We start from the raw sequence: 24,270 nt of genomic DNA, 5'->3' as shown, positions 1-24,270 counted from the left end.
TATGCAGAATTGTCATCCTGTGTACTTTTCAAGGCGCTATACAGAAGAGCAGCGTGTTTCGATATTCCGTATGTATGCCACTTCTTCTCCTGCCATCTTTGTGTGTTTTTCCCTTTATTTTGCCCGTCACCAACCTTCCTATCGATGTCCTGCTCTGTCGTGCTTTGAAGCATTTGCCAGGGAGGGTCCCCCTGAGGCTGACGGGTGGTCTTGTGGCGCCCCCCTGGTCGCTTTCTGAAGTGTTAAGAAAGCCACTAAATGAAATGACGAGAGCCCCCCCCCTAACACCCCCCCACCCCACACTCGAAGGCAGTGACAGAAATAAGCAGGCGGCACGACTTTGGATGACGTTTTTATTTTAGAAACGGATTGCAAAAGATACTGAAATTGTTGGGGGGGGGGCTGAAGTGATGCACAGAGGGGTGCGCTGCATCTTCCATTAAAAAAGAAAAGAAAACGGAAAACCAGAGAGGGCAGACGGCTCGGCGCCTCCGCTCTCGCTTGGTGGTGAATGACATGTTCATGACAAGAATCTACGGGCTGTGAAGGAAGCGTCCAGTGGGGGTCCCAGCGAGGCCCCCTGAAGCCGGACGTCGCCTGCAGACCCCTCGAGTTCTCCCTTCCTGTCCGGGAATGTCTGAGGCTGTACATTTACAATATGTAACAGATTATATTACATTAGAAAAAGAAAGAAAGAAAAGAAACAAAAACCAAAGAGCCCATCGTTGTGCCAGAAATGTCGTTTTTGAATTTTTGTAAGCAACATCAGCGTCCCTCCCTGCCCGCCTGAGGGGGGCGTCGTTTCACCTCACACACTTTACACTTGTGCGGTCGATACAGAAATGTCTGCTTGGTTTCTTATATACAGATTGGATTTAAATAATAGTCATAGTTTGAACAATAATGCTAGTTGTCATTGTCATATTCAAGTCCCGTATGGTTACAGTACGTCACGGATCATTTGATGCCTTGTTGGAAATATTTTTTGGAGAGTGTCTCACACCCACGCACACCCGCCATCAGAGGGGAGCCCCTCCGTCCCACCCCGGCCCTTCCGTCAGATCAGCTCCCGCTGTGTCCCTGAAGGGGGCGCCGCTGCAAAAGATTTTTAAGGCAACTCCAACAATCCGGCGCAGACTGGACGGCTCCAGTCGATCCTCTCGAGAGCTCTGGGAGGGGTGCCAATCTATCGTGTCGGAGGGGTGCCAGTCACCGCACACACACACACACACACACTCACACACACACACACGCGTCTCCATCCTCCTCCTCCATGTCATTCGGCCGTGACCTGCAGGATGCGAGACGGGAGGAACGGGAGCCCCTCGTCCCCCAAGCCGGCGGCGGCGTCTCCCGGGCCGTAGCTTGATGGGCCGCCGCGAGGGGATTCCGGTGTGAAGACAAGAGTGGGAGACGGCAACACGGCACAGTAGTCTGAGGAAAAAAAAATGGTTTTGTTTTCTTTTGTTTTGTTTTTTTGGCAACATTTCAAGCTTTTGCCCCGTCTTCATCACCGGAAAACGGCGCCACGTTGGCCTCCGAGCGCACCTGCGCATTCCGTGGGTTCCTTCCTGTGAGTTTTGATTGATTTCATTTCTATATATATATATATAATTTTTTTTTTGTTTCTGTTCCTCTATAAGAAGGGACGACTCCCGTCTCAGTCCGAGTGGCAGCCCCATTGGTTCCCCTGCCCGTTGGCGCCGCTTCATTTTCGTGTTTTTGCCCCCAGACGGAGAAAGGCAGACAATGGAAGTATATGTGCTTCTTCTTCTTCTTCTTCGTTTTGTGTGCGCGTGTCTTTGTCGAGCGAGCCGAAGCGGGCTCCAGAGGTCACGGATGGCAAATGAAACGGGACACGAAAGCCGGAGGTAGCTTCACTTGGTTTTGTTTTTTTGTGTTTCCCCCGTCGCCAGCGTCCTCCTGGAGGCTCGTCCCACCGACCCTCCGCTGATGAAATGAGCCGTTCACAAGTCCAACGAGACTCCCCGGATGTGGAGGAGGGGGAGGGGAGGGGACTGGGGGGGGGGGGGTATCATGGGTGGGGCGCAGGCTCGTCGCTTATGTCCACTCCTGTCCTCACTCCTTTCCTGCCCCTCCCATCAGAGGCTGGTCACAAGCTGCATCTGCCCATCCCCGTCCCCCATGTCCCCCTCCATCCCCACTTGGACTAAGTAGCCCTCGCCGCTGGGCCTGCGGGTCTGCGACTGGTAGAAGGCTTGGAGCTGCCCCCGAGGCACCAGGGTGGGGCGCACGCTGCTGTAGTAGAGCTCCTCGGTGGCCTGTGTGGAGCGCGGGACCACCTCCACCGCCTCGGGGCTGCTGTCCGGGTACGGTGAATCCCGCAAGTTGGTCATACTGGTGTACAGGGAGTCTCTGTTGGGCGACTGCAGCTGGCCGTCCATGCCTTCCGTCAGCTCGGCGGTGTAGCTCTCCGACTCCTCGGGGTCGCTCTGGTACAGTATGGACTGCGCCCGCTGGAGCAGCAAGGGTTCCTCCAGGGCTTTGTACATCAGCTCGATGTCGATGTTCTCCTGATCGTGGGGGGCGTCCGGCACGATGGCGTCGTCCTCGCTGCTTCCGGTGCCGGGACCGGCCTCCCCTGTGGCGCTGGTCCCGATGCCGCTGCTGCCGCTGTGCCCTTTCACCAGGCTGCCCGCCCTCTCGCCGCCGGAGCCGCGAAGGTTGTTGTGCACCAGCTCGGAGATGATCATCTTCTCGAAGGCCGCCGTGTCGCTGACGTTGCGACCCGGGCGAGGGAGAGGCGGCGGACCCCCGGGGCTGTCTCCGCCACTGAGGAAATCGCAGCCCCCGCCGCCGGCCCCACTGGTGCTCCTCAGAGAGTAGCTGTTGTTGAAGTTGCCGTTCAGAGGTAGAGTTTCCATGCCGCAGGAGTCCCGACTGTTCGACAAGGTGTTTTCTACAATGAGGGGAGACAAAAAAAAAGAAAAGGGGGCACATCATTAGGCCGAAGGAAACTTTTGTGCCTACGTGTGGGCTCTTCGGTGGGAGCCAAGACTTAAGGGTCAGTCCACACCGACACGGGCAACACGGAAAACGCAATTGTTAGGAGCTTCCGTGAAAAGCCTGAGGCTCATGGACAAGATGGAGCTTCTCAGAAACCCGACACTGTCACGTGGTCTTCTCATGTGAATTGTCATTGTGATCACCTGACCTTCTGTGCATTGGCCGGTGGGGACCTCACCTTGAAACACCTAACCACTATTTGGCAGGACCTCACACAATCTTTACCCCCATGGCTCTGGCTACCTTGTACTGCTTTGTACCCACCATTCAGTGAGCGGCTGTGGACATGGTGCACTACTACAAGTCCACATCCGTAGATTGGTCTACTAACTGCAGGAGAAAGGGCAGAGCAAAGTCCTTCCTCAGCAGATGGGGGTCATCACATCCTTTATATGTCTGGTAACACTGCGCTGGCCAGCGTGGTGTGCCACGTCAAGAGGAGCCCACCTAAGTCAACAAGCTGACTAGCAAGGCAGGCTGAGTTACGGGACGCCTTCTGGACCTGCTGGTGGAAGTGGCGGAATGAAGATAGAACTGGCGGCCATTATGAACAAAGCTGCACATCCTCCCCACGGAGGACCTTCAGACAACAAATTGTTCATCACAGGAGGGTCAAGTGGGAAGTGCAACTGGGGCTCCTTCATCATGGTGGCAAAGCATGACTACGAGTGACTGGCTTTACCATCTGCAGTTATCATTTGTCACCCCCCGTTGGTATTTGTTACAGTATTTTACCCAGGGGCTGTCGTGATTCAGGTAGTTCAAAATTAAAAGGGGAGACAAAGATGCCCACATCGACGATTCTAAAGTCTCATTATGGGCTTTTGGGGACTCGGATTCATCTTCTGGCATTGATTTGTAGTCTGGACTTTGTGGTCAAGTGTTAGTCAAGGACAGGTAAGAGAGGGAATTTCATATCATGCGGAGTGCAGCGCTAGTCCTGCGCGTGCCTTCAGCCCCCTTCCTCCGAGTCTCTCTTGACCGGCACTCGCCGTCTCCATCGTAAAGCCCACTCCTGGGACGCTGTGGTCTTCTCCTGTCCTTGAAGGCGACTCTCAGTGTACCTCCTATGCCTTTACTCCTCCTGGCCTTCCTCACACTTGCACTTCCTAATTCTATTGAGTCACCGCAGTCAAACTGGCCAATCAGATTGCTCGGAGCTGTCGGCTACACACACAGATCTTAGCGTTTTATTGTATGGTTTGATGATCTTCTATCGTTTACATCGCCATCTTGATTCTCCTGATGACCGTGGCTATGGGGCAGCGCCCTGGAGATTGACCTGATTAACTTCATCACCAATCCTCCCTCCTTCCTTTCCTTTTCTTCCTTCCTTCCTTCTTCCCTCCCTCGTATGTGAGGTTGTGCTATTTAGATTTCCCAGTTCCTGACTTTTGGCTTCTGTTTCTTACTTTGATTCTCGACTTAACGGTTTTTGATCAGATGATTCTCACTTACGACGTCTGGCTCTCAAATATTCTTTTTGCTCCCGTGCTTGTTAAACTTTGTATCAAATTCAATTCCGCTTTTTGTTTTGTTTTTCTCTCATCGCGCCTTTGTCACGTTTCGTTTGTGTTTTTATTTTCAACGGTTTCCGCCGCCATTTTGATTACTGCGGGAGTTGCTGTTCCGCTGTCCGTGTTGCTGTCTCGGTTACGCGGCCGCCATATTAATTCACGGACCATTAAAGGGTCGGCCCTTTCTGTATGTCTGTACCCCATCTGTGCGTCCAGTTTGTGCTCTTAAACTCCCTTCTGATTCTCCGGCTGACGTTCTCGCTTTTTACGTTCCTCACATCCCAGCCTTTTCCCGGATTTTGACCCCCCATCTCATCTCCTGATCAGTTTCTCAACACCTGCAGAACGGCGGCTCGCTGAACGTTTCCTGTCCTGGTTGCCTCCATTCCGTCTGTTTGCCTTTGCCAGTGTGAGGGGCTTTGGCATTTCTAGAGGCCCCCCCGGACGCGACACTGGCAGCCATGCTGCTTTACGACACGTTTTCTGTGACCCGCCATGTCAATCTCGCGTAGAGCGAGGCGCTTCTGAGGACCGAGGAGAAGAGCCGCTCAAGGGAGGAAGAGGAGGAGGAAGGGCGCAGGAAAAGACACAAATGAAATCAAAGCCGCTAGTTACGTGTGCCGCTCACAGGAGACAGAAGTGTAAGGAGCTGCCCTGATCGGAGGAGCGGAAATGAAAGGCAAAGCTCCGGTCGGGGCAGCAGCCGGGTGGTCCGATTTTGTGCTCAGCGCATTCTTGTTTCCTTTGTAAGGCGTATTGTGACGGAGCACTTGGAGATAATTACTTTGGAAAATACAAACGTCTCTCTTATTAATAAAATGTGCCGAATGGCCCTGCGGATGCTTGAGATGAAAGGCACTGTAAATAATAAAAGCTCAAAGCACGGGGGGCACAACTCTTCAGTCCTCAAGTCACTGCAGTCTCACCTTCAGCACAGGTGACATTTTATTATGCCCATGACAATCTGATTCTCACGTGTTCTTGTTAAATGGCGACACCCCGGCCCTAACTCACGAGGCGCGTGAGCGCACACACGGCACATTCTAACGAAGAGTGACCTTTGAACCCGCACCTCTACACAGAGGGATGTAAAACGCGAAGGGGCCGCCGCCTCGGACCACAGCAGGCTCACCAAACACGTGTGTTTACAGCCCACCTGTCACTCGTTTGCATGTACACAGTGCCGTGGCATCGAGCCCAGCGGCCTGGCACGCCTGAAGCCATCTAATTGGGGCAGAGAAGAGACTTCGGTGGCGAGCTGCTGCCTTCTATACAGCGTTGCCGTATGCAGACTGGCATTTAGAGCTGCAGAGGGCCATTAGTGAAAATGCTGCTTAAGCATAATTGCCGCTGTGTCCCTAATTGGGCATCTGATGGCATTAATCAGATAGGGCAACGCTTCCCGGTGACAGTGAGGAGAAACTAAACAAAGGAGACCCAGCTAGCGATGCAAACGGCGAGTTTACCGTCGGCCTGTCGTACTTTGATTTTTGAATATTTTAGAGCTTTGGGTCTACGGTGATAAACAATGAGGGGCAGACGCCAAACGCTGGAGATTTTCCGACTGTCCAGTGCAAGTGTGTCAGGAATGGCTGCCCCACTGCTAAAGCAATTAAAGGCCGGCAGAAGACCATTAAAAGGACGTGGACGCCGACAGTTTAGAGGTCCGTAGGGTCCCTACTGTCACGAGCACAGAAGAACCGCAAAAGTCCCACTTCAGTGTGCTCATCAACATGTGCCCACCCTCCGGTGCCAAGATTAATGAGTAGAAGCCCCTTACATCGAAGCTCCTGTGTTCCTTAATGGAAAAATTACAAGGAGGAGACAAAGACCCGTGAATGAGTGACACAGACGTCTGGGTGGGGACAAATGTTAAAGAGTGGCAGCTGACCGAGTGGGGCTTGTCAAGTTTACAGGGTCTTCCTTGCATTGCCACTTGCATGTGCTGAGCTCCACTCTCCAGACGCCATGACTTGTGAGAAGAACTACCTGAGCTTGAAAAATCTCCAAAAGAGGTTTGACACAAAGGACTACACCATGAATTATGAAGAACAGGAGCAGGCTGCTGGTCAGGCAGAAATGAGGCTGCTGGGAGCCAGTGGACAGTGTTAAATGCCTGAGTGGCACCAGGTCAGGGGCGCTAAACACTTAAGGACTTAAGGGGCAGATGATGGGTGCTGTTAGATTGCTAAGCGGCAGCAGGTGACTGGCAAGCAGTGGGCAGTGTTAGGTGCTTGAGGGACAGCAGGTAGGTGGAGTTAAATGCCTGAGTGGCAGCAGGTGGGTGGTGTTAGGTGCCTAAGTGGCTGCCAATGGGTGGAGTTAAATGCCTGAGTGGCAGCAGGTGGGCAGTGTTAGGTGCCTAAGTGGTAGCTAATGGGTGGAGTTAAATGCCTGAGTGGCAACAGGTGGGCGGTGCTAGGTGCCTAAGTGGCAGCTAATGGGTGGAGTTAAATGCCTGAGTGGCAGCAGGTGGGTGGTGTTAGGTGCCTAAGTGGCAGCCAATGGGTGGAGTTAAATGCCTTAGTGGCAGCAAGTGGGCGGTGTTAGGTGTCTAAGTGGCAGCCAATGGGTGGAGTTAAATGCCTTAGTGGCAGCAGGTGGGTAGTGTTAGGTGCCTAAGTGGCAGCCAATGGGTTGAGTTAAATGCCTGAGTGGCAGCACGTTGGGTGGGCCTAGATAGACTCCTAGGGTCTTATTGTTCTTATTGGCATGTGCTAATCAACATGCAACATGCCACGAATGCACTGAAATGATAGAGCAAACCTACAAGAGGACAACTAAAAAGAAGAAGCTCAATGTCCAAACCTTCATCTCATGCCATTCATGACTAGAAACCTGCTGAGCCGAGGAAGGCCCACAGTACTAAAACAGAATGAAATCCCTGAGCATTTATTCAAGTAACTGGGCCACCGCGCCAGGGCGAGTACAAGGGGGACAAGGACTTTGTCAAAGAGGGACATTGGACATGGCATCACGTAGCTTATGAAATTAAAGATCAGCCCATGGAGTCATTTGCTCCCATAGCCTGGGCTCGTCTATTATCAGGACGGGGATGAGTTTCAGATAATGAGAGGCCGATGTGCTGTTGGGCCAAGAGCAGTCGAGTCTTCATCACATATAGCGCCTTGTATAGCTATTTGAAAACAGGCTTATGTTTCAGGTCCTGTGGCTTTTATAACCTCAACAAAACAAAAACAGATACGAGACAGACAGGCAGAGACACCATACAAGAGATACATGGATTGATAGAGAGCCACCTTATTCAGGGAGCATTTTAAATATGGAAAAGGGCCGTTAATAGCCAGACATGTCTTTGACACACTGCAGCTGGTGGCCATTGTAGTCCTAAACCAAAAGGCTGGCAGCAGGAGATTAAGGGACAATATGGAGTCACTTGAAATGAGCTGAAGGCATTTTAGAAAGTTTGGAATTCATTACAACATCAAATGGAGCAGCTCTCTGTCCATCCATCTAATCGAGGACACAGCCGCCAATCTGGGCAGCAGTGGCAAACACAGGAACCCGCCCTGTAGGTGGCGCTAGTCCAGCACATAGTAATAATAATAATAATAATAATCAACGTTTAACTGAGGTAACACTATAGATCAGCCTTCAATAGTTTAAATAAGGGTTACACCACATTAGCTACTCGGTTTTTAGAATGATTTGTAAATGTGCTCTAAGCCCACCAATACAGGGGGCGCTATATAAAAATAAAAATCAAATTATACTGAGCGTCTCTTATTAGTGAAGCTGAGCCACAGCCATACATTGCCATCTACAGCGGTGGTTCCAGTGTGTAAGATGGGAAGAAATCACCAGGAGTGACGTACTTGGGTCCCGGAAGGTCCCTGAAGATCCAAAGGGAAGCATGGGAAGGAAGAGAGAGAAATAAGAGAAGAAAGACAAAGTTAAACAGGAAGGCCAAAGGAAGCGGGCAGTGCCAACATGATGAGGGCACTGTAACAACACACACACACCAACACAGACACTGCTCGGACGTGGAGGACACCGCCGGAGTGACCAGCGGGCGACAGCAGGCCCACTGACTTGGGTCTTTCAGTGCCACCACCTGCAATGTAGACAGAAACGTCAGGAAGAAAAAGCAATGAAGGCCGGAGGAGATCAGAGGACATGTACGGTGTCATAAGAGCCACAGCGAGTGACATGTCTGCATGTTCAGGTGACACCACAGAGCCCGAGGTTTCCTCCGCTCAGACACCTTCAGCACTTGCAGGAATCCTCCTCCCTGCAGACCACCCAGTTCCTCCACAGTCTCCAGCCTGAACCCTTAGACGTTGGTGCCCCTAAGGTGTCACGCCTCCTGTGACAAAGCCCACTTCTGTGGCAGAGCCACCGCATGCTGCTTTTACCTTCGGTCTACAGAATACGGGGGCCGCAGGCTTTCATCAAAGTCAGGTGGCTGCCCGTCCCAGCTTGAGTGACACGTCCATTAGCGGACACCGTGTTACTGCTAATGTCCCGAGCAGAATGGCAATAACGATCATATCTGGAACGAGATTTTATTAACACTACAGAGTGTCGTGTAATTCCTTGAATGTCACAGTAATTAATGAGTCAGGATTGGCTTGTCCCATGCCTGCCCAGGAAGATGTCACATCCCAGCAAATTGTCTTTATCCTTTATGTGTGTCATTTAGTGACAGGCCGCCACTCACTCTTTCACTTTAAGTGACGGGGACCCCCTGTGATTCCACTAATATGAAGGATTCAGAGCACGGGGTGGGGGGGGGGACCGTCCCAAATCATTCCCACTCCCTGAGCCATCTGCGTCCTGACTTGGAAGGGGGCATGGCTGGATTTACAGGGGTCCCCACAAATTTGGAAGAGCATTGAGACCCTGGAGCACAACCCGGACCCCAAGAGTGAACGAGTTTGATGGCATCCCGGGTGTGTCCTAGTGACTTCCCAGAAGCCTGTGCTCTGTCTGGTCAACGGTGCGCCCCGTCTCACTCACATGGCTGCCACTCACCCAGCTATGATGGGCGCCAGCATCTGAGTGGGGTCAGCTGTTCTGGACGTTGTGACTGGATACCCGACATGTGGATTGTGCAACACAAGGGGGCTTGAGATTCTACTCAGAGATGCTTTAATGTTTTTTTTTGCAGTTTGGTGGTCTGCATTGTTTCCATTGAAGCCCACTGCACCAGAAATTTGGTTATCTTCATTCTCCGTGAAAACAGATTTCATTTTTTTCCTTGGGCATCAGTATGAGTAACATAAAAAAAGACGAGAGAAGACATGAAAAAGGGGACGGAGGTGACGGAGAACAGCAGGTACACATAAGAGGGTATAGAAAAGAATCCCCCCCTTCGACATATTCCCTTTTGTATTTGCTTTACAGCCTAAACACACAAACTAAGATTTCTTTCCAGCTTTACTTACTCAATGCCACCTCTGACATCCAAGTGACAGAAATCACAGCAACAGCTCAGAAGAATTTGAAAAAATCAAAAACAAGAAATCCTGAGAAGAATTAAGGACCCCCCCCTCCCCCAAACTCAATCAGGTGGCAGTGCCCACCATTTCCATTGCAGTTACTGGCTGTGCTCAGTTGTAATGAGTGGGATTAGTGAAGCTGTTCCTCGAGCGTTCATTCCCTTCCTTGGCAGTGCCACTGACAGCACACAACTGACTGTGGGTGGCAAGTCACTTTCAGAAGATCTCAGGGACAGAGTTGTGGACGGACAGAAGGCAGGAGATGGAGACCAAAACATCTCAAAGGCTTTATCAATCCCAAGGAGCTCAGTAAAGTCCATCATAAAGACGTGTTTGGTATGACTAGGACCCTCCAAACTGGATGGAAGAGCAAGGAGGAAACTGGTGAGTGTGGCCACTTTGAAGGAGTTGCAGGATTTGATGGCACAGAGTGGTCATTAATGGTGTGCATGTGACAACAATTTGACAAGTGCTCCACAATGGTGACTTGTTCGGGAGGGTTGTACTTCTCAAGAAAGGCCACATTAAGGCTCGTTTGAGCTTTGTCACCTTGAAGATTCTGATGCCCAACAGTACACCAATGCAGCTCACCATCCACAACACACCATACCTACAGTAATACATCCTGTTGTTGTATGGGGGGCTGGGGCTCTCGTTAGGGGAGAAGGAAAACTGGAGGGGGCAAAATCCCATCAAGTTCTTGAGGAACACCTGCTACCCTCTGCCAGAAAGTTGAAGATGGGCAGAATGTTCACCTGTCAACACGACCCGAAGCACAAAATGGACCACCCAGTGGCTGAATGTCCTGGTGTGGCCAGTCAGAGCTCAGACCTACATCTCTGTGGAGAGATCTGAAGATAGCAGACCACCAACGCTCACCGAAGCTGAACAGTTAAACTCTAAAGAGGAGTGGGGAGCAGACATTACTCAGTCTAGGAGTGCAAAGCTGATAGAGAAGAATCAACAGACTCAAGGCTGGCATTAAAGCAAAAGGGGGGTCAACAAAATGACATCGACATGGGGGGGGTGGTCCTTTATTCATCTCAGTAGGTCTTGTTTTTGATTTGTTATCATTCTTCTGAACTGTAGCTGTGAGATCTTTCACTTGGATGTTAGAGGTGGCATTGAGTAAGTAAAGCTGGGAAGAAATCTTAGTTTGTGTGTTAAGGCTGTAAAGCAAATACAAAAGGGAATATTTCAAAGGGGGGATTCTTTTCTATACCCACTGTAAGTGTCTGGCAGAAGGTCCGTCAAAGTCTTTAAACCAACTACTGTCATGATTAGCCAGGCGTTTTCAGGTACATTTGATTTGTACATCGACTTGTCAAGTTTTGGACCCACTAGTTTTTGAATTGGAAGTCAGCAGACAAAGTCACGAGGGGCGTTCAGTAATTTATCTACCCGAGTATGAAAGAAAGTGGCCAGCATGTGGATCCAAGTCTGGGGATGTTGTGAGAGGTCTCAAGGTTACTCCTGCACAGTGCGAGTCTGACAGGACAGGAGATCAGGAGAGTCCTCACGCAAATCAAGGTTGGAGCAACGTTCAGTGATCAAAGAAGGAGACCCCTGAGCGGCGCATGATGGCAGCTTATGGTGTCATCGTCCTTTGGCGCAAGCAGGAGAAGTGGGGTGGATAGTCCACTGCAACTTCCACAGAAAGGCGCAAGGACAGTCGAGGATTTAATTTTGCCAGACAGACGAGTGAAGGTTTCCCGTTGTGGCAACCGCTGCTCAAAAATGACAGCACACACAAAAAAAAAAACAAGATGGTGTCGGGGAAAAAGACACAAAACACGTGACAACATCGGACAGCAGAATCCCAGCTCAAAAATAATGAGGACAAAGAAACTGAAATCCTAGGAGTAGCAAACAGTGTTTTACAAGACATGAATCCTCACAGACGTCTGGTGCCCTTAGGCGGTGTCCCCGGGTTCTTGCTGCAGAGTTTCCTGATTTGCCCTCATCTGATCCCGTCACTCCTGGCACCTTGTGGCACTTTTTCACAGATTCCTACTCATACGAGGCTCACCTTCGAGTTTCCTGGGAGATTCGTCCTCCCTGTTTTTATTTTGAATCGATCCAAGGGTTCGACTCACGATTATGAAGTCCGCTCGAGACCAGCACCCCTATCGGAGTCGGAGAGAAAGTCTCGCTGTCAGCCGGGAGCGCGTGTGGCAGAACAAATCCCGAGTTAATAAAGTGGACGGCCGCATTTGAGAAGCGCGGCTGGGGTGCCAACTGGTTAGAAAATGGCTAACGCTTGTTCTTTCAGAAGTCAGCGGGAAGGAAGCCTCCTCAAAAATACCCCGTGGCGCACGGAGCGCATAACGATTTAAACGAGCTGTTAAGCACCAAGTGCCAACAACTCGGAATAAAAAGGGCAAAGGAAATCTTTTCAATCAATAGAAAAAAAATGAATTCAAATGAAGCCAAGAGAAGAAAAACACAAACACACAGACAGTTGAAAGGCACTCTTAGTGCAAACTCCTAAAAGTGCTCTACAGACATGGCTGCCATCCCAAATCCATACAAAACCTGCTGCTTGGCTCCTGTCGATTATTTCAGGGATAACGCTGGGCAGCAGAGGCTCTTGCAGGGTTTTGAAACAAATTTCTTCAGAGATTTACTCGATTTGTTTCAAGTGCCCTTCTTTTCCCAGCCACACCAATAGGAGTGTCACTGCAACTTGGACAGAGTGAGCGCTGCCAGGCTGAGGGACACAGTGAGGGGTCACACCATGGATGACACCTTGCAGCCTGGTGCCAGTGCATTGGACGGGCACAATGGGAAACCAGCAGCCGACTGAACCCGATGGCTTGCGGTGCACTGGCCACCAAGTCAGGCCACTCCGAGCTGGAAGAAGGCAGGTGCACTCTGGGACCTGGTGACAAATAATAAGGAATCCGGTCACACGTGGCGCGGGGCCCAAACTCCACTTTAGCACAATTGCTTGGGGGAGAAAACAATAAAGTTTCCTGACTTTGAGCAGGAGTGATGACAGCACAACGCCGTTCTGCTACACGTCTGTCAACATCTGCACTCACACAGCACAGCACAGCTGAGGGGCACAGTGTGCCCACCTGCACTCGCGATTGTTCAGGACGGGTCAATCTCTCAGCAGTTGATTTCGGTTTTCCTGGTCAAAGTCGGAGGCGAGGCGGGTCATTGTTGGCAACAGCAAAAAAAATGGGCAGGGAAGACTCACTGAAGAGCCCTGGCACTCGGGGACAATCAAATCAGCTGAGGCTTGTCGAATAAAGTGTCACAAGCTTTGGGTTTGCGTCACTTTAGGATTTGGGCCAAAGTTTGATCAGACAATCTGCCACCTGAAATGAATGCCATCCACGATAAAATGAGTTCAATTCAGCAAGCATGCGGGCACGGTGGGGGCAACAGGTGAGGAGGACACTTCAGCTTCGGGGTAAGAAAGAAAGAAAGAAAGAAAGAAAGAAAGAAAGAAAGAAAGAAAGAAAGAAAGAAAGAAAGAAAGAAAGAAAGAAAGAAAACCTCAACAATAAATAATGACAATGATATTAAACAGTCACCTTCCAAAACAAACAAGAACAGGATATATTAAAATGAAATCAGAACATTCCTCCTGCCCAAAAACTCATCAGACAACCAAAACAGGACAGCACAGTCCAGCACTGAGGTACATGAATGGCATGGAGCTGCACGGACAGAGCGGTCAGCCACAGTGAGGGGATGGAAAAATGCACAGGTGACAGCAAAATGACATGGCACAACCTGAGAGGCAGCAGCAGTCCCAGCGCCAGAGCCCCACGGGCAGAGAGGGAACTAAACTGAATGGGATAGCAGGCTGGCACAGGGCACATGCAGATGCACACGGCCATACTCACTGGCACTGGGACAACTAACTGGAGCTTTAAGAAGAAACTCCCAAATACCAGAAGGAAATGCAGAGCCTGGTCATATTATTATATTATATTATATTATATTATGGTCCTCCCTGCATGGAGTTTGCATGTTCTCCCCGTGTATGCGTGGGTTTCCTCCCACAGTCCAAAGACATGCAGGTTAGGTGCATTGGCGATTCTAAATTGTCCCTAAGTGTGTGTGCTTGGTGTGTGTGTGTGTGCCCTGCGGTGGGCTGGCGCCCTGCCCAGATTTTGTTCCTGCCTTGTGCCCTGTGTTGGCTGGGATTAGCTCCAGCAGACCCCCGTGACCCTGTAGTTAGGATATAGTGGGTAGGATAATGGATGGATGGATATTATATTATATTATAATGGCAGGCAGTGTGGTGCAGTGGTTAAGGCTTCAGACTTCAAATCCTGCGGTTGTGGGATTAATTCCTGCTACTGACATTGTGGGACCAAAAGCAAGTCACTTCACCTACTTATGTCCATGCTGGAATGAAATATAACCAATTTTATCTCAAATTTCATAAGTCATCCAAATAATAATAATAATAATATTTGACCTATTCATCTTCCTCACTTTTTATTATATTATATTATATTAGTTGTACTACCCATCTAAGAAATGGTTGAACTCTAAGTAATCAACACAGACCTCATTATTAACATTTGCAATGCACCATCTAATGGACTTTATTTTGTAATGCGTGTAGTGATAAAATGCACCACATTTGTCATTCCAACTGATGGCGCCTCACAAACATTTGCAGTAATACAATGCTTTGCTTTGCTCCGTTATAGGCCATTTGGTATGGGATTCATAAAAGTAGTGTCAATGTTTATGATGCGCCATCTTCAGGAATGACACAGACATAGCAACTGAACAGACAGACACACACACACACACACACACACACGCACTTATCCTTTTATTATACAGTATTATATCATAGGGGGCTGGATGTGCCCTCGTTAAACTGGATGCTAAGGCACACTCCCACCCAGCGGGGGACTGAGGGGCACCAACGATTCTAATGTGCAGATCTGTGGGATGCGGGTGGAGACCCTGTGGATGATCACAGCAGAAGAAGCCATACAGACCACACAGAGTGACCGGGCTGTACCGACCAACACTGTACGCCAATAAGACCAAAGCAAACAGTGCCAGTCAGCCCCGAGTTCACAGTGCCACATACCGGTGGAGTTGAAGACGTTGGGAGATGGCGGGGTGTAGCCCACTGACTCGGCCAGCAGTGTGTTATACGGACTTGTTCCAGATCGGGTCTGTAGGACGGGGTTGGTGAGTAAATGATTTCCCATTGTAGCTGAAAGACAAGAATAGACACCATTAATTTCCCGCATACGTAGTGCAGATCCTTCAAGTATGAGTTTTCCCTCACAACCACCACGATGTCCCATTCCACTCGTGGCACAACTAATGTCACTTGTCTTTTCCATAACAATAGTCTTTCCTTTTCTCCCACAGTGGGACTCCTTCTTCTTAGAACAGAGTTAGAAACAAAATGAAAAAATGGGGCGTGCGAGAACAGCGTCTGCCAACAAGCTTCATAACGTAAGGTCACCAGATCCCGGAGCTAATGCCGGCCTCCTTTGAAGCGTCTTGCCGAAAGGCGACATTCCAAGTTGCTGAAGTCGCCCACTCCGTGCCTCCCGGCCGCACTGTGGCCTCCGAAAACAAGCGACTCCTCATTTCACTGGCATGGCGTTAGCAGGCCCACTGCCAGGCTAGCAGATGCAGTCTGCCTGGGCTCCTGGAGGAAAATCGAGAAGCTGGCACCGAGGCCCAGAGACCTACCCTGAGCACATGGGAGGCCAAAAGGCGTTTAGCGAGGCTGTGAGTGCCAGACAGCAGGGAGGCTGAGCAGCCTGAGAAAATCGGACAAGATGTTACAGGCAGAAACAGTTGGCAGGAGAAGCGTAACAAAATGCAGACAGACAATATTGTGGGGATGGACACGGCGCAGCAGAAGCATTTCAGCTTAAGATCTCAGCGCACTGAGCCAGCCCGTCACAAAGGGAGGAATTTAAACGTCAAGCGAACTCAATCGGGCGTGTAGTGCCACATGCTTGATGGTGCTGTCACGCATGCGTGTCAGGGGGTCACCCTCAGTGGCTTGTCAGAGCATCGCACTACTACCCCGGGACACCAGGGGGCATGATCGCCGACTCTTCTGTCCCTTTTTCCACCCACAGCACCGAGACGACCCCCCCATTTAGGGGCACTGACGCTTGAGCTATAAAAGCAGGGCACTCCCAGAAAGAAGATGAGCTCCCCACGCCTTGGAGCTCCCACCCCGAATGCTGACCGCTCTCCAGAGCCCTTAAACTACAGCCCACCACTACAGTCTGCGTTAGTTCATTTGGGCCGCCACTGCACACTTGTTCCTTTGTGCCAGCTTATTATTTTGAGGTTGGCACCCCAACATTTCATCTCGACTCCTATCTTACCCTCATCCGACAGCAGACAAAGCGGCAAACGTACAGTAACGCTCCATCTTCAGGAAGATCTCATGAGCGACCAGACTGAAGGATAAAAGCTTGGTGCTTGACCTCCTTCAGAAGTGCCAGGGGCTGCCACGGCAGAAGAACTCTTTCACGTGGTGAATCACAGACTCAAGGACACCGGTGGAAACTCACGAGAAAAGAACTTAGGACTAAAGACACATGGAGTTGAAGCAGAAACCTGGACAACCTTCAAGAAGGACCTGAATGAGACACGGGGACAGCTTAGCGATCAACTCAACAAACAAGCGACCAATGGGCCAACTGATCTCCTCTAGCCTGTCAAATTCATCTTCTGATTTTCTAAGTGCGTTAACTTGACCAGGGTCACGTGACCAGGGTCGAGACTGGTAGTTGGCGGGTTTTATGAAGTGTCCTTCAGACGGAGCAGGGGGGCAACACACAAGACAGTCAAAAGGTAAACACAAGACAAAGCCATGACAGCTCGTGACCTTCCTTCTCCACAGCCCAGAGACCAGGGTCACAAGGCCATATGGAAGAATTTGTACCTAAACCCTCATCCCTTAGGTGGCCACATCGCCTGGAACCTCAGAAATTACCGATGCTTGTTGCAGACCCCTAAAGCCAGACGAGGTCTTATGTCATTACTGTGAGTGCAGCCCTTCACATGGTTGGTTGTGTGAAGCTGCGGTTGGTTCCTCACCTCTGTTGAGCGACGGAGTGCTGTTGATATCTCCGGCCATGAAGGACGACTCTGTCTGTTTCCGCACCGTGTCATTCCACATCCTTCTGATGCGACTCTGAAAGTGCAGAGACAAAGAGATGAGCGGGGAGGACAGACGACAAACTCAAGGGAGACGCTGCCTGGGGTCCAATAGGAGGGGCTGAGGGGAGCACATGCAGGGGAACTTCTTGGTCTCATGGGCTGGGGGGACATTCTTCTGACTACTGAGAGCCAAGAAATGCCAAGAAGTCCTAAAATAGACAAAGACTGCCTGCTTCGTGAAGGGATACCCGTAGTGTAGAGCGCTCCTCGAGAGCAGGGTACAAGACCCCAGAGACCACCCTAAAGTCTTTCCTGCTCAGCATACACCAGCAGCCCATGCACATATGAGTGCTGCTCCAAGAAGAAACTCTCCGAGGTCTGAAAGTGAGACAACGTAAACCATCGACACTGAAGCTCTGCTGACCATTTGCTGCTCATCCGCCCCACCAACCTCTAGCCATGCTGTTTTCCCTCGTAGCGCTCGGAATTACGCGCCCCAGAGTGCTGACGAGGCAATCAGCCAGACCGTGTATGTCGGCACGTGAACCCGTGATCCGCAGACCACCTCATCACCACGCTACGACACACCTGTACCACCACGGACCTCGCCTCGTCTTCCAGCAGTTTGTGCTACGGCACCTCATGTGTGGCACCGGAGCAGACCTGATGTTCTGGACGTTCTCTGACCCAGCTGACTAGCCATCACCATTCGGCCCTCGTCAAAGTGACGCAGATCCTTACGCTTGTCCAGCACATCATCACCTTCATGCCTGACTGTTCACTTCCTGTCTAATATATGCCACCCCTTGCTGGGTGCCACCACAACGAGACAATCCATGATCTTCACCTCACCTGGCAGTGCTTTGAATGTGGCAAATAACGCTGTAGTGTGGCACGTGTGCCCTCACATGACAAAGAACTTAACGATGAGGGTCAGCGAGAAGAGATAATAACAATAAGGGTCAGCACTGGCACACAATCCTGGAGGGCACACCGGCCCAGCCCCCCCCCCCCCCCCCCCCCCCCCCCCCCCCCCCCCCCCCATACCCGATGGCAGTCTGCCCCGTGCCGTACCTGAGTCCCAGTGTAGTAACGATTGTTGGCCCTCATGGAGGACGTCTTGAGGGAGCCGTGAGAGTTGGCTGCGGACGTGCGGCTGCAGCAGTACGAGTGGCGTAGACACTTGCTGTACTCCTTGTGCACCTAAACAATCGAAGAAGAGACGGGCAGGGTGAGCGAACAGCATAGGAGAGGAGGGGCCGGTGGGTGGGTTCACAGGTGCCAGCTGTCAATCGCTTTTAATGCCACATCAGATGTGGGTGTCCTGCCAAGGCTAACAGGAAATGAGCATCTCGAAGGCACCTCCACACACACACTTATAGGACTAGCGCCCCCCGGTGGCACGAGGGGATGCCATTGCCTCCTCTTCTTCAGGGGCTGCTCATTATACCCTCCACCTGGAGGCCCAATGCTTTTTGGTCCAGAGAAGCGAATGTTTGATTTCCGCTACGCGTACCACACACACACACTCACACACACACACACACAGACACACACACACACACACTTACAGCCCCTGACACTGATAATCTCATCTGCTTTGCCATATCGGTGGTCACTGCAGAAGGCACTATATGAAAGAAAGACTCAAAGCGCCATAGAATAAAATGAGCGGATATCCTGCACTTGGGTGGCATTGCAAGTGCCCAGTTCACCACAAGTGCTGCCCTGGCACCGCTTTATGTGTTGTTCGGTGACAGTTTGTGTAGGATAGACTCAATCATTCTAGTTTATAGCGCCCCCAACCCCATTTGAACCTGAGACCCCCTGCAGCTTCGCATCTTAACTAACCTAGATCACGCTAAGCAGGCGGGGCAGATGGCAACTTCATATACCACTTGACGGTAAAAGAACGCTTTAGAAAGTAGGGTGTTAAAAGAAGACCATAAATGCCAATGTAAAACTGCTGCTCTGGGGACTCTAAAGAGGGCACAGCGACTGAACACGGAGACATGTCACTCCAAAGTGCCACGGGATTTGCATGTAGCGGCAAGGTGACTCATCATTTTGAAGTTCACCACTCAGCCTGTCATGTCCTTCACATGCGCAGGAAACGACACCCACGACAGCTGCAGGAGAGATGGCGAGACTGGTAGGTGGCAGGTTTTATGAAGCATCCTTCAGATGGAGCAGGGGGGCAACACACAAGACAGTCAAAAGGTAAACGCAAGACAAAGCCATGACAGCTCGTGACCTTCCTTCTCCACAGCCCAGAGATTCACTCAGCCTGGCAGTGCCCATCAGGCAGGACAGCAAATGACATTTTATACCACCCTACAAATGCAAGTGAAGCCCACCTCCCATTGACTGAAAAGATAATGACTGTGCAGCCATGGTGTCATCATGGCAGTAAATGTGGTCTTGCCAAAGGTTTGAATGACTTCCACAATCAAGTTGCAGCTCATGGCTGCCATGTTCATGCCAGTCTGAATGCGTTACGTCATTAACTGCCCCGTACGCAGCTGGTTCCTGCCTTGTGCCTGAAGCTGCTAGGATATTCTCGGGACCCTCACCTGATTTGAAGGAACTCTCCACCGAAATGGAGATCTGGAGATGAAGGCCAGCATGTCTGGTGTTGGCATCTTTGATCTTCTAACAGCATGCATGGTGGACTCAGAAAGTCCTGAGACCCTTCACACTTTTGTGACGTTGCAGCCTTATGCAAAAAACGTTTCCATTCATTTCCTCCCCCCCTCATGAAATTAATGGGATTTTAGGAATTTTTCAAATGTATTAAAAATCAAAATCTACGATATCTCCCTAACACGAGTATCTGGACCCTTTAGTGAGCTGAAGGTCCTTTGGCAGCCTGGAGTCTTCTTGGCTTTGGGGACTTTCTGCCATTCTTCTCTGCAGATCTTCTCGGGCTCCATCAGGTTGGAAGGAGACCACCGGTGGACAGCCATCTTCAGGTCTCTCCAAGTCTGGGGTCTGATTGGGCCACTCAAAGACATCCCCAGTGTTGTCCCTAAGCCCCTGCTGTGCTGTCCCTGCTTTGAGCTTAGGGTCTTTGTCCAGTCCGAGGAGTTCATTAAGGAGGTCTCTGGTGTTTGCTCCATTCAGCGTTCAGTCAAACCCGACTAGTCGCCCGATTCCAAAGCAGGATGCTGCCACCATCATGCACCGCTGTTGGAATGCTGCCTCCAGACATGGCGCTGATCTTGGTTTCATCACTCCAGAGTATCTCACGGTCTCAGATTCCTTTTGGTGCCTTTTGTCAAACTCCACTTTTACTGAGGAGAGCCTTCTGTCTGGCGAGCCCAGATGGGTGGGCTGTAACGATGGCGGGTGCCCTTCTGGAAGTTTCTTCCTCTGTAACGATGGCGGGTGCCCTTCTGGAAGTTTCTTCCTCTATAACAATAGTGGGTGCCCTTCTGGAAGTTTCTTCCTCTGTAACGATGGCGGGTGTCCTTCTGGAAGTTTCTTCCTCTGTAACGATGGCGGTGCCCTTCTGGAAGTTTCTTCCTCTGTAACGATGGCGGGTGCCCTTCTGGAAGTTTCTTCCTCTATAACAATAGCGGGTGCCCTTCTGGAAGTTTCTTCCTCTGTAACGATGGCGGGTGCCCTTCTGGAAGTTTCTTCCTCTGTAACGATGGCGGGTGCCCTTCTGGAAGTTTCTTCCTCTATAACAATAGCGGGTGCCCTTCTGGAAGTTTCTTCCTATGTAACGTGGCGGGTGCCCTTCTGGAAGTTTCTTCCTCTGTAACGATGGCGGGTGTCCTTCTGGAAGTTTCTTCCTCTGTAACAATAGCGGGTGCCCTTCTGGAAGTTTCTTCCTCTGTAACGATGGCGGGTGCCCTTCTGGAAGTTTCTTCCTCTGTAACGATGGCGGGTGCCCTTCTGGAAGTTTCTTCCTCTGTAACGATGGTGGGTGCCCTTCTGGAAATTTCTTCCTATGTAACGTGGCGGGTGCCCTTCTGGAAGTTTCTTCCTCTATAACAATAGCGGGTGCCCTTCTGGAAGTTTCTTCCTATGTAACGTGGCGGGTGCCCTTCTGGAAGTTTCTTCCTCTGTAACGATGACGGGTGTCCTTCTGGAAGTTTCTTCCTCTGTAACAATAGCGGGTGCCCTTCTGGAAGTTTCTTCCTCTGTAACGATGGCGGGTGCCCTTCTGGAAGTTTCTTCCTCTGTAACAATGGCAGGTGCCCTTCTGGAAGTTTCTTCTTCTGTAACGATGGCAGATGCCCTTCTGGAAGTTTCTTCCTCTGTAACGATGGCGGGTGCCCTTCTGGAAGTTTCTTCCTCTGTAACGATGGTGGGTGCCCTTCTGGAAGTTTCTTCCATCTCCACACAGGCTCTCTGCAGCTCAGCCACCGTTGTGTTCCTGGTCACCTCTCTTTGCCAAGCTCCTCTCCCACGATTACTCATCCTGGCCAGGCAGTTAGCTCAAGGAGGAGTCGCGTTTGTTCCAAACTTCTTCCATTTAAAAATTTGGGAGGCCCCTCTGCTCTTGGGAGTCTTCATCTCCAGATCTGTGCCTCCATAGGGTCCTCTCTCTACGTCCTGCAGCCAGTTCCTTGGACTTCATGGCCTAGCTACAGAGAGGTGTGTGCCTTTCCTGATCGGGCCAGTCAACTGAATGGACCACAGGTGGACTCTAAACATCTCCACGACGATCAATAGAATGGGCAAAGTAAAGGGTCTGAACGCTTGTGTCACTGGGATGGTCCAGTTTTGTTTAATTGTGTTTCATCATTCTGGGGTATTGAATGTGGATTGATGAGGGCATTAAAATAAATTAACAAAAATAACAAAATGGGAAATAATGGGAAAGGTCAGAGTACTTTGTGAAGGCCCCGTACATCCAACAGAGGGCCAGCGTCCGAGAGCATCGGCGGGTTTGCTCATCTTTGACCGCCACTCCACTGCTGCAGGACTTTCCACAAAGGCAAAGAGGCCCTCAGAAGAAGCCATCAGGTCAGGGTTTGATCTTTACTGGTCTGTCCAGCGGAGCTTCACTTCAGTTCAGCCCTGTCCCAAATACTACCTGCTGGCTTCACCCCGAGCAGGCCCCAAAAACCAGAAGGCAGCCAAATAACACCAAGTGTACCCAAAATACATCAGAACACCTGACAAAGGAAAGGATAACCATAAACCCCAGTTTGTGCTAAAAGAGGTCAAATCCTCATCAATCAAGGATTTATGTACAAAAAGACAAAGAAAACAGCATGAAGAGGCACCAAGAGATGTGGAAAAGCTAACAAGTCTTACTCGCTACGAAAAACAAAAAATCACAATCCTTAATAAATCCACACCAACGCAGTTCATACGAAACTCCACAGAAAACAAATGAGCAGGAGGTCAGCAGTGAGCCACTGTTTGGGCTGGGCACGTTGGCGCATCGGTGCCTTCATGCCAGCCTGACACCCTAACAGCGGGTCACGAGGTGCCACAAGTGCTGTGCATCGTGGTTACAATCACACAGGGGCTGCCCAGGAAAGTCCTCTGACTACTACCAGCAGGCTTCAGCCTGCCCAGGCCCAAAATTCCAATAGAGACTTAAACGTCCTGAAAAATGTCTTACAAGGGAGAGGGTAACAATAAACCTCTGGCTTGTTGAGACAACCCAAGACAACGTATCTTTATAAGTTGAGAATTTACTGAATAAATCAAAAAGGAACAAAAGGAGCAAAAATAAAGGGGTGGAAATCGTCTAGAACAGCGTTTCCCAGCCTTCAAGTATTTGCGACCCAAGTTTTCATAGCAGTTTTAATCGCGGCCCCCCTAACGTTTTTTTGAAACCCTAATAAAATGTATTCCTATATTTTTTTTCTGCCGATACACTGCTACAACTTTAAAATTTCCCTATAAATAGCGAAATTACGCCACATATGGCAAAGTTTGCGCCCCCTTTTTTGTTACTTCCCCTGCCCCTAGGGGGTGCGCCCCACAGTTTGAGAACCGCTGGTCTAGAAAACCAGAAATATGTAAACAGCTCTCCACGATCCAGTGCTGGGACCCTCTCTCTGACCGCCATACAATAAGCAGAGCGGTGACATCTGGGTGGCCCCACCTCAAAGAACAGGGAACTGCAGGCCATAATTACGGCATTACGACTGGCACCAGCAGAAGTGGCAAAGACAAGAACGCAAAACCAAGAACAGCAGCAGCAGCAAATAAACGTAAAATACGCAGAACTTTGAGCCGACACATAAGAGCCACCGCGTGAGGTGATGTCACACGCCATGCGCCTCGGCTCAGCCAACTTCCTTTCTGAAAACTGCAGCACTCAGGTAAGTCAAGAAGGTGTCACGTAAAAGCGTGAAAGGTTTCCAAACACCCGGAAATGAACTAAAAACAAACTAAAAATACTAAACGTCAGAAGTCAACAAGTGTTGTGTCCTTCATCTGAGGATCGAAGCAGAAAAAAGAAAATTCAACACAAACATCGCAGCAAAGAGAAGTTGGATGTGTGCTGGCCTGGGGGTGGGGCCACGGGGACAGGAGGCCCGCCCCCTCAGGCTAATCACATGACAAATAAGGAAATGATGGATGACATCACTAATGTGGCACACTAATAAAAAGTAACAAACACAACAAGACAGCGTCCACTGAGAAAACATTAAAACATAAACGGGAGGAAACCTCAACAATAAATAAATAAATAAAGGCACTTGGGAGCCTGGCCTTGTCCATCAGTTAGAGCCTGTATAGCGCCTTTCATTATGAGTCAGCACAGCTGGCTCTGGGCACACCTGCAATCACACTTATTCACGCCGCGCCAACTTCCAATCATTAATCAATCGTTAGAATACCCCAGAAAAGTCCACAAGAACATGGACAGACTGTGCCAACTACACAACGATAGCAACCTGGACGGAAATCAAACCTTACCCCTGGGCACCAGAGGTGCTAACTGTGGTGCCACCTAGCCTTCAAAAAGCAATATTCCTATGTGGAGTGTGCCAGCTGGGCTTCAGAAGGTGTCTTTCTCTCTCTGGCTGGCATGGCTGCCCATCGACTGCAGATCACTTCCTACACGTCTTCAGTTGTCTTTTTTCTGTTGTTGTTGAATGTTTGACTGTTGCTCCCATCAGGAGGGAGGCCTTGTGTTTCACTTCACTGCTCACACACAC

At 50.3% G+C, this 24,270-nt stretch overlaps 1 protein-coding gene and 1 long non-coding RNA gene across 6 annotated transcripts in view; one reads left to right on the top strand and one right to left on the bottom strand.

The window, feature by feature from the left end:
* Positions 1-339: 339 nt before the first annotated feature.
* adgrl1a (adhesion G protein-coupled receptor L1a) overlaps positions 340-24,270 on the bottom strand; it is a 332,245-nt gene continuing 308,314 nt past the window's right edge. For 4 of the 5 annotated variants that reach the window (XM_051920528.1, XM_051920529.1, XM_028823930.2 and 1 more), the window contains 5 exons: positions 18,209-18,337; positions 17,072-17,168; positions 15,081-15,209; positions 8,381-8,398; positions 340-2,920 (listed from right to left, as the gene is read on the bottom strand). In XM_051920528.1, coding sequence (XP_051776488.1) covers positions 2,103-2,920; positions 8,381-8,398; positions 15,081-15,209; positions 17,072-17,168; positions 18,209-18,337 — 1,191 coding nt within the window. In that variant the 3' untranslated portion in view covers positions 340-2,102. The remainder of the gene's footprint in view (positions 2,921-8,380; positions 8,399-15,080; positions 15,210-17,071; positions 17,169-18,208; positions 18,338-24,270) is intronic. The other variant, XM_051920527.1, reaches the window with a different exon arrangement.
* LOC127526138 (uncharacterized) lies at positions 6,633-7,261 on the top strand. The gene is made up of 3 exons (XR_007933760.1): positions 6,633-6,792; positions 6,889-7,094; positions 7,159-7,261. It is a non-coding gene; the product is annotated as an uncharacterized LOC127526138 (long non-coding RNA).

This window comes from Erpetoichthys calabaricus, chromosome 17 (assembly GCF_900747795.2).
Source record: "Erpetoichthys calabaricus chromosome 17, fErpCal1.3, whole genome shotgun sequence".
NCBI lineage: Eukaryota > Metazoa > Chordata > Cladistia > Polypteriformes > Polypteridae > Erpetoichthys > Erpetoichthys calabaricus.
Note: the sequence above shows the minus strand (reverse complement) of the source record. Positions and strands in the feature narration are given on the sequence as shown.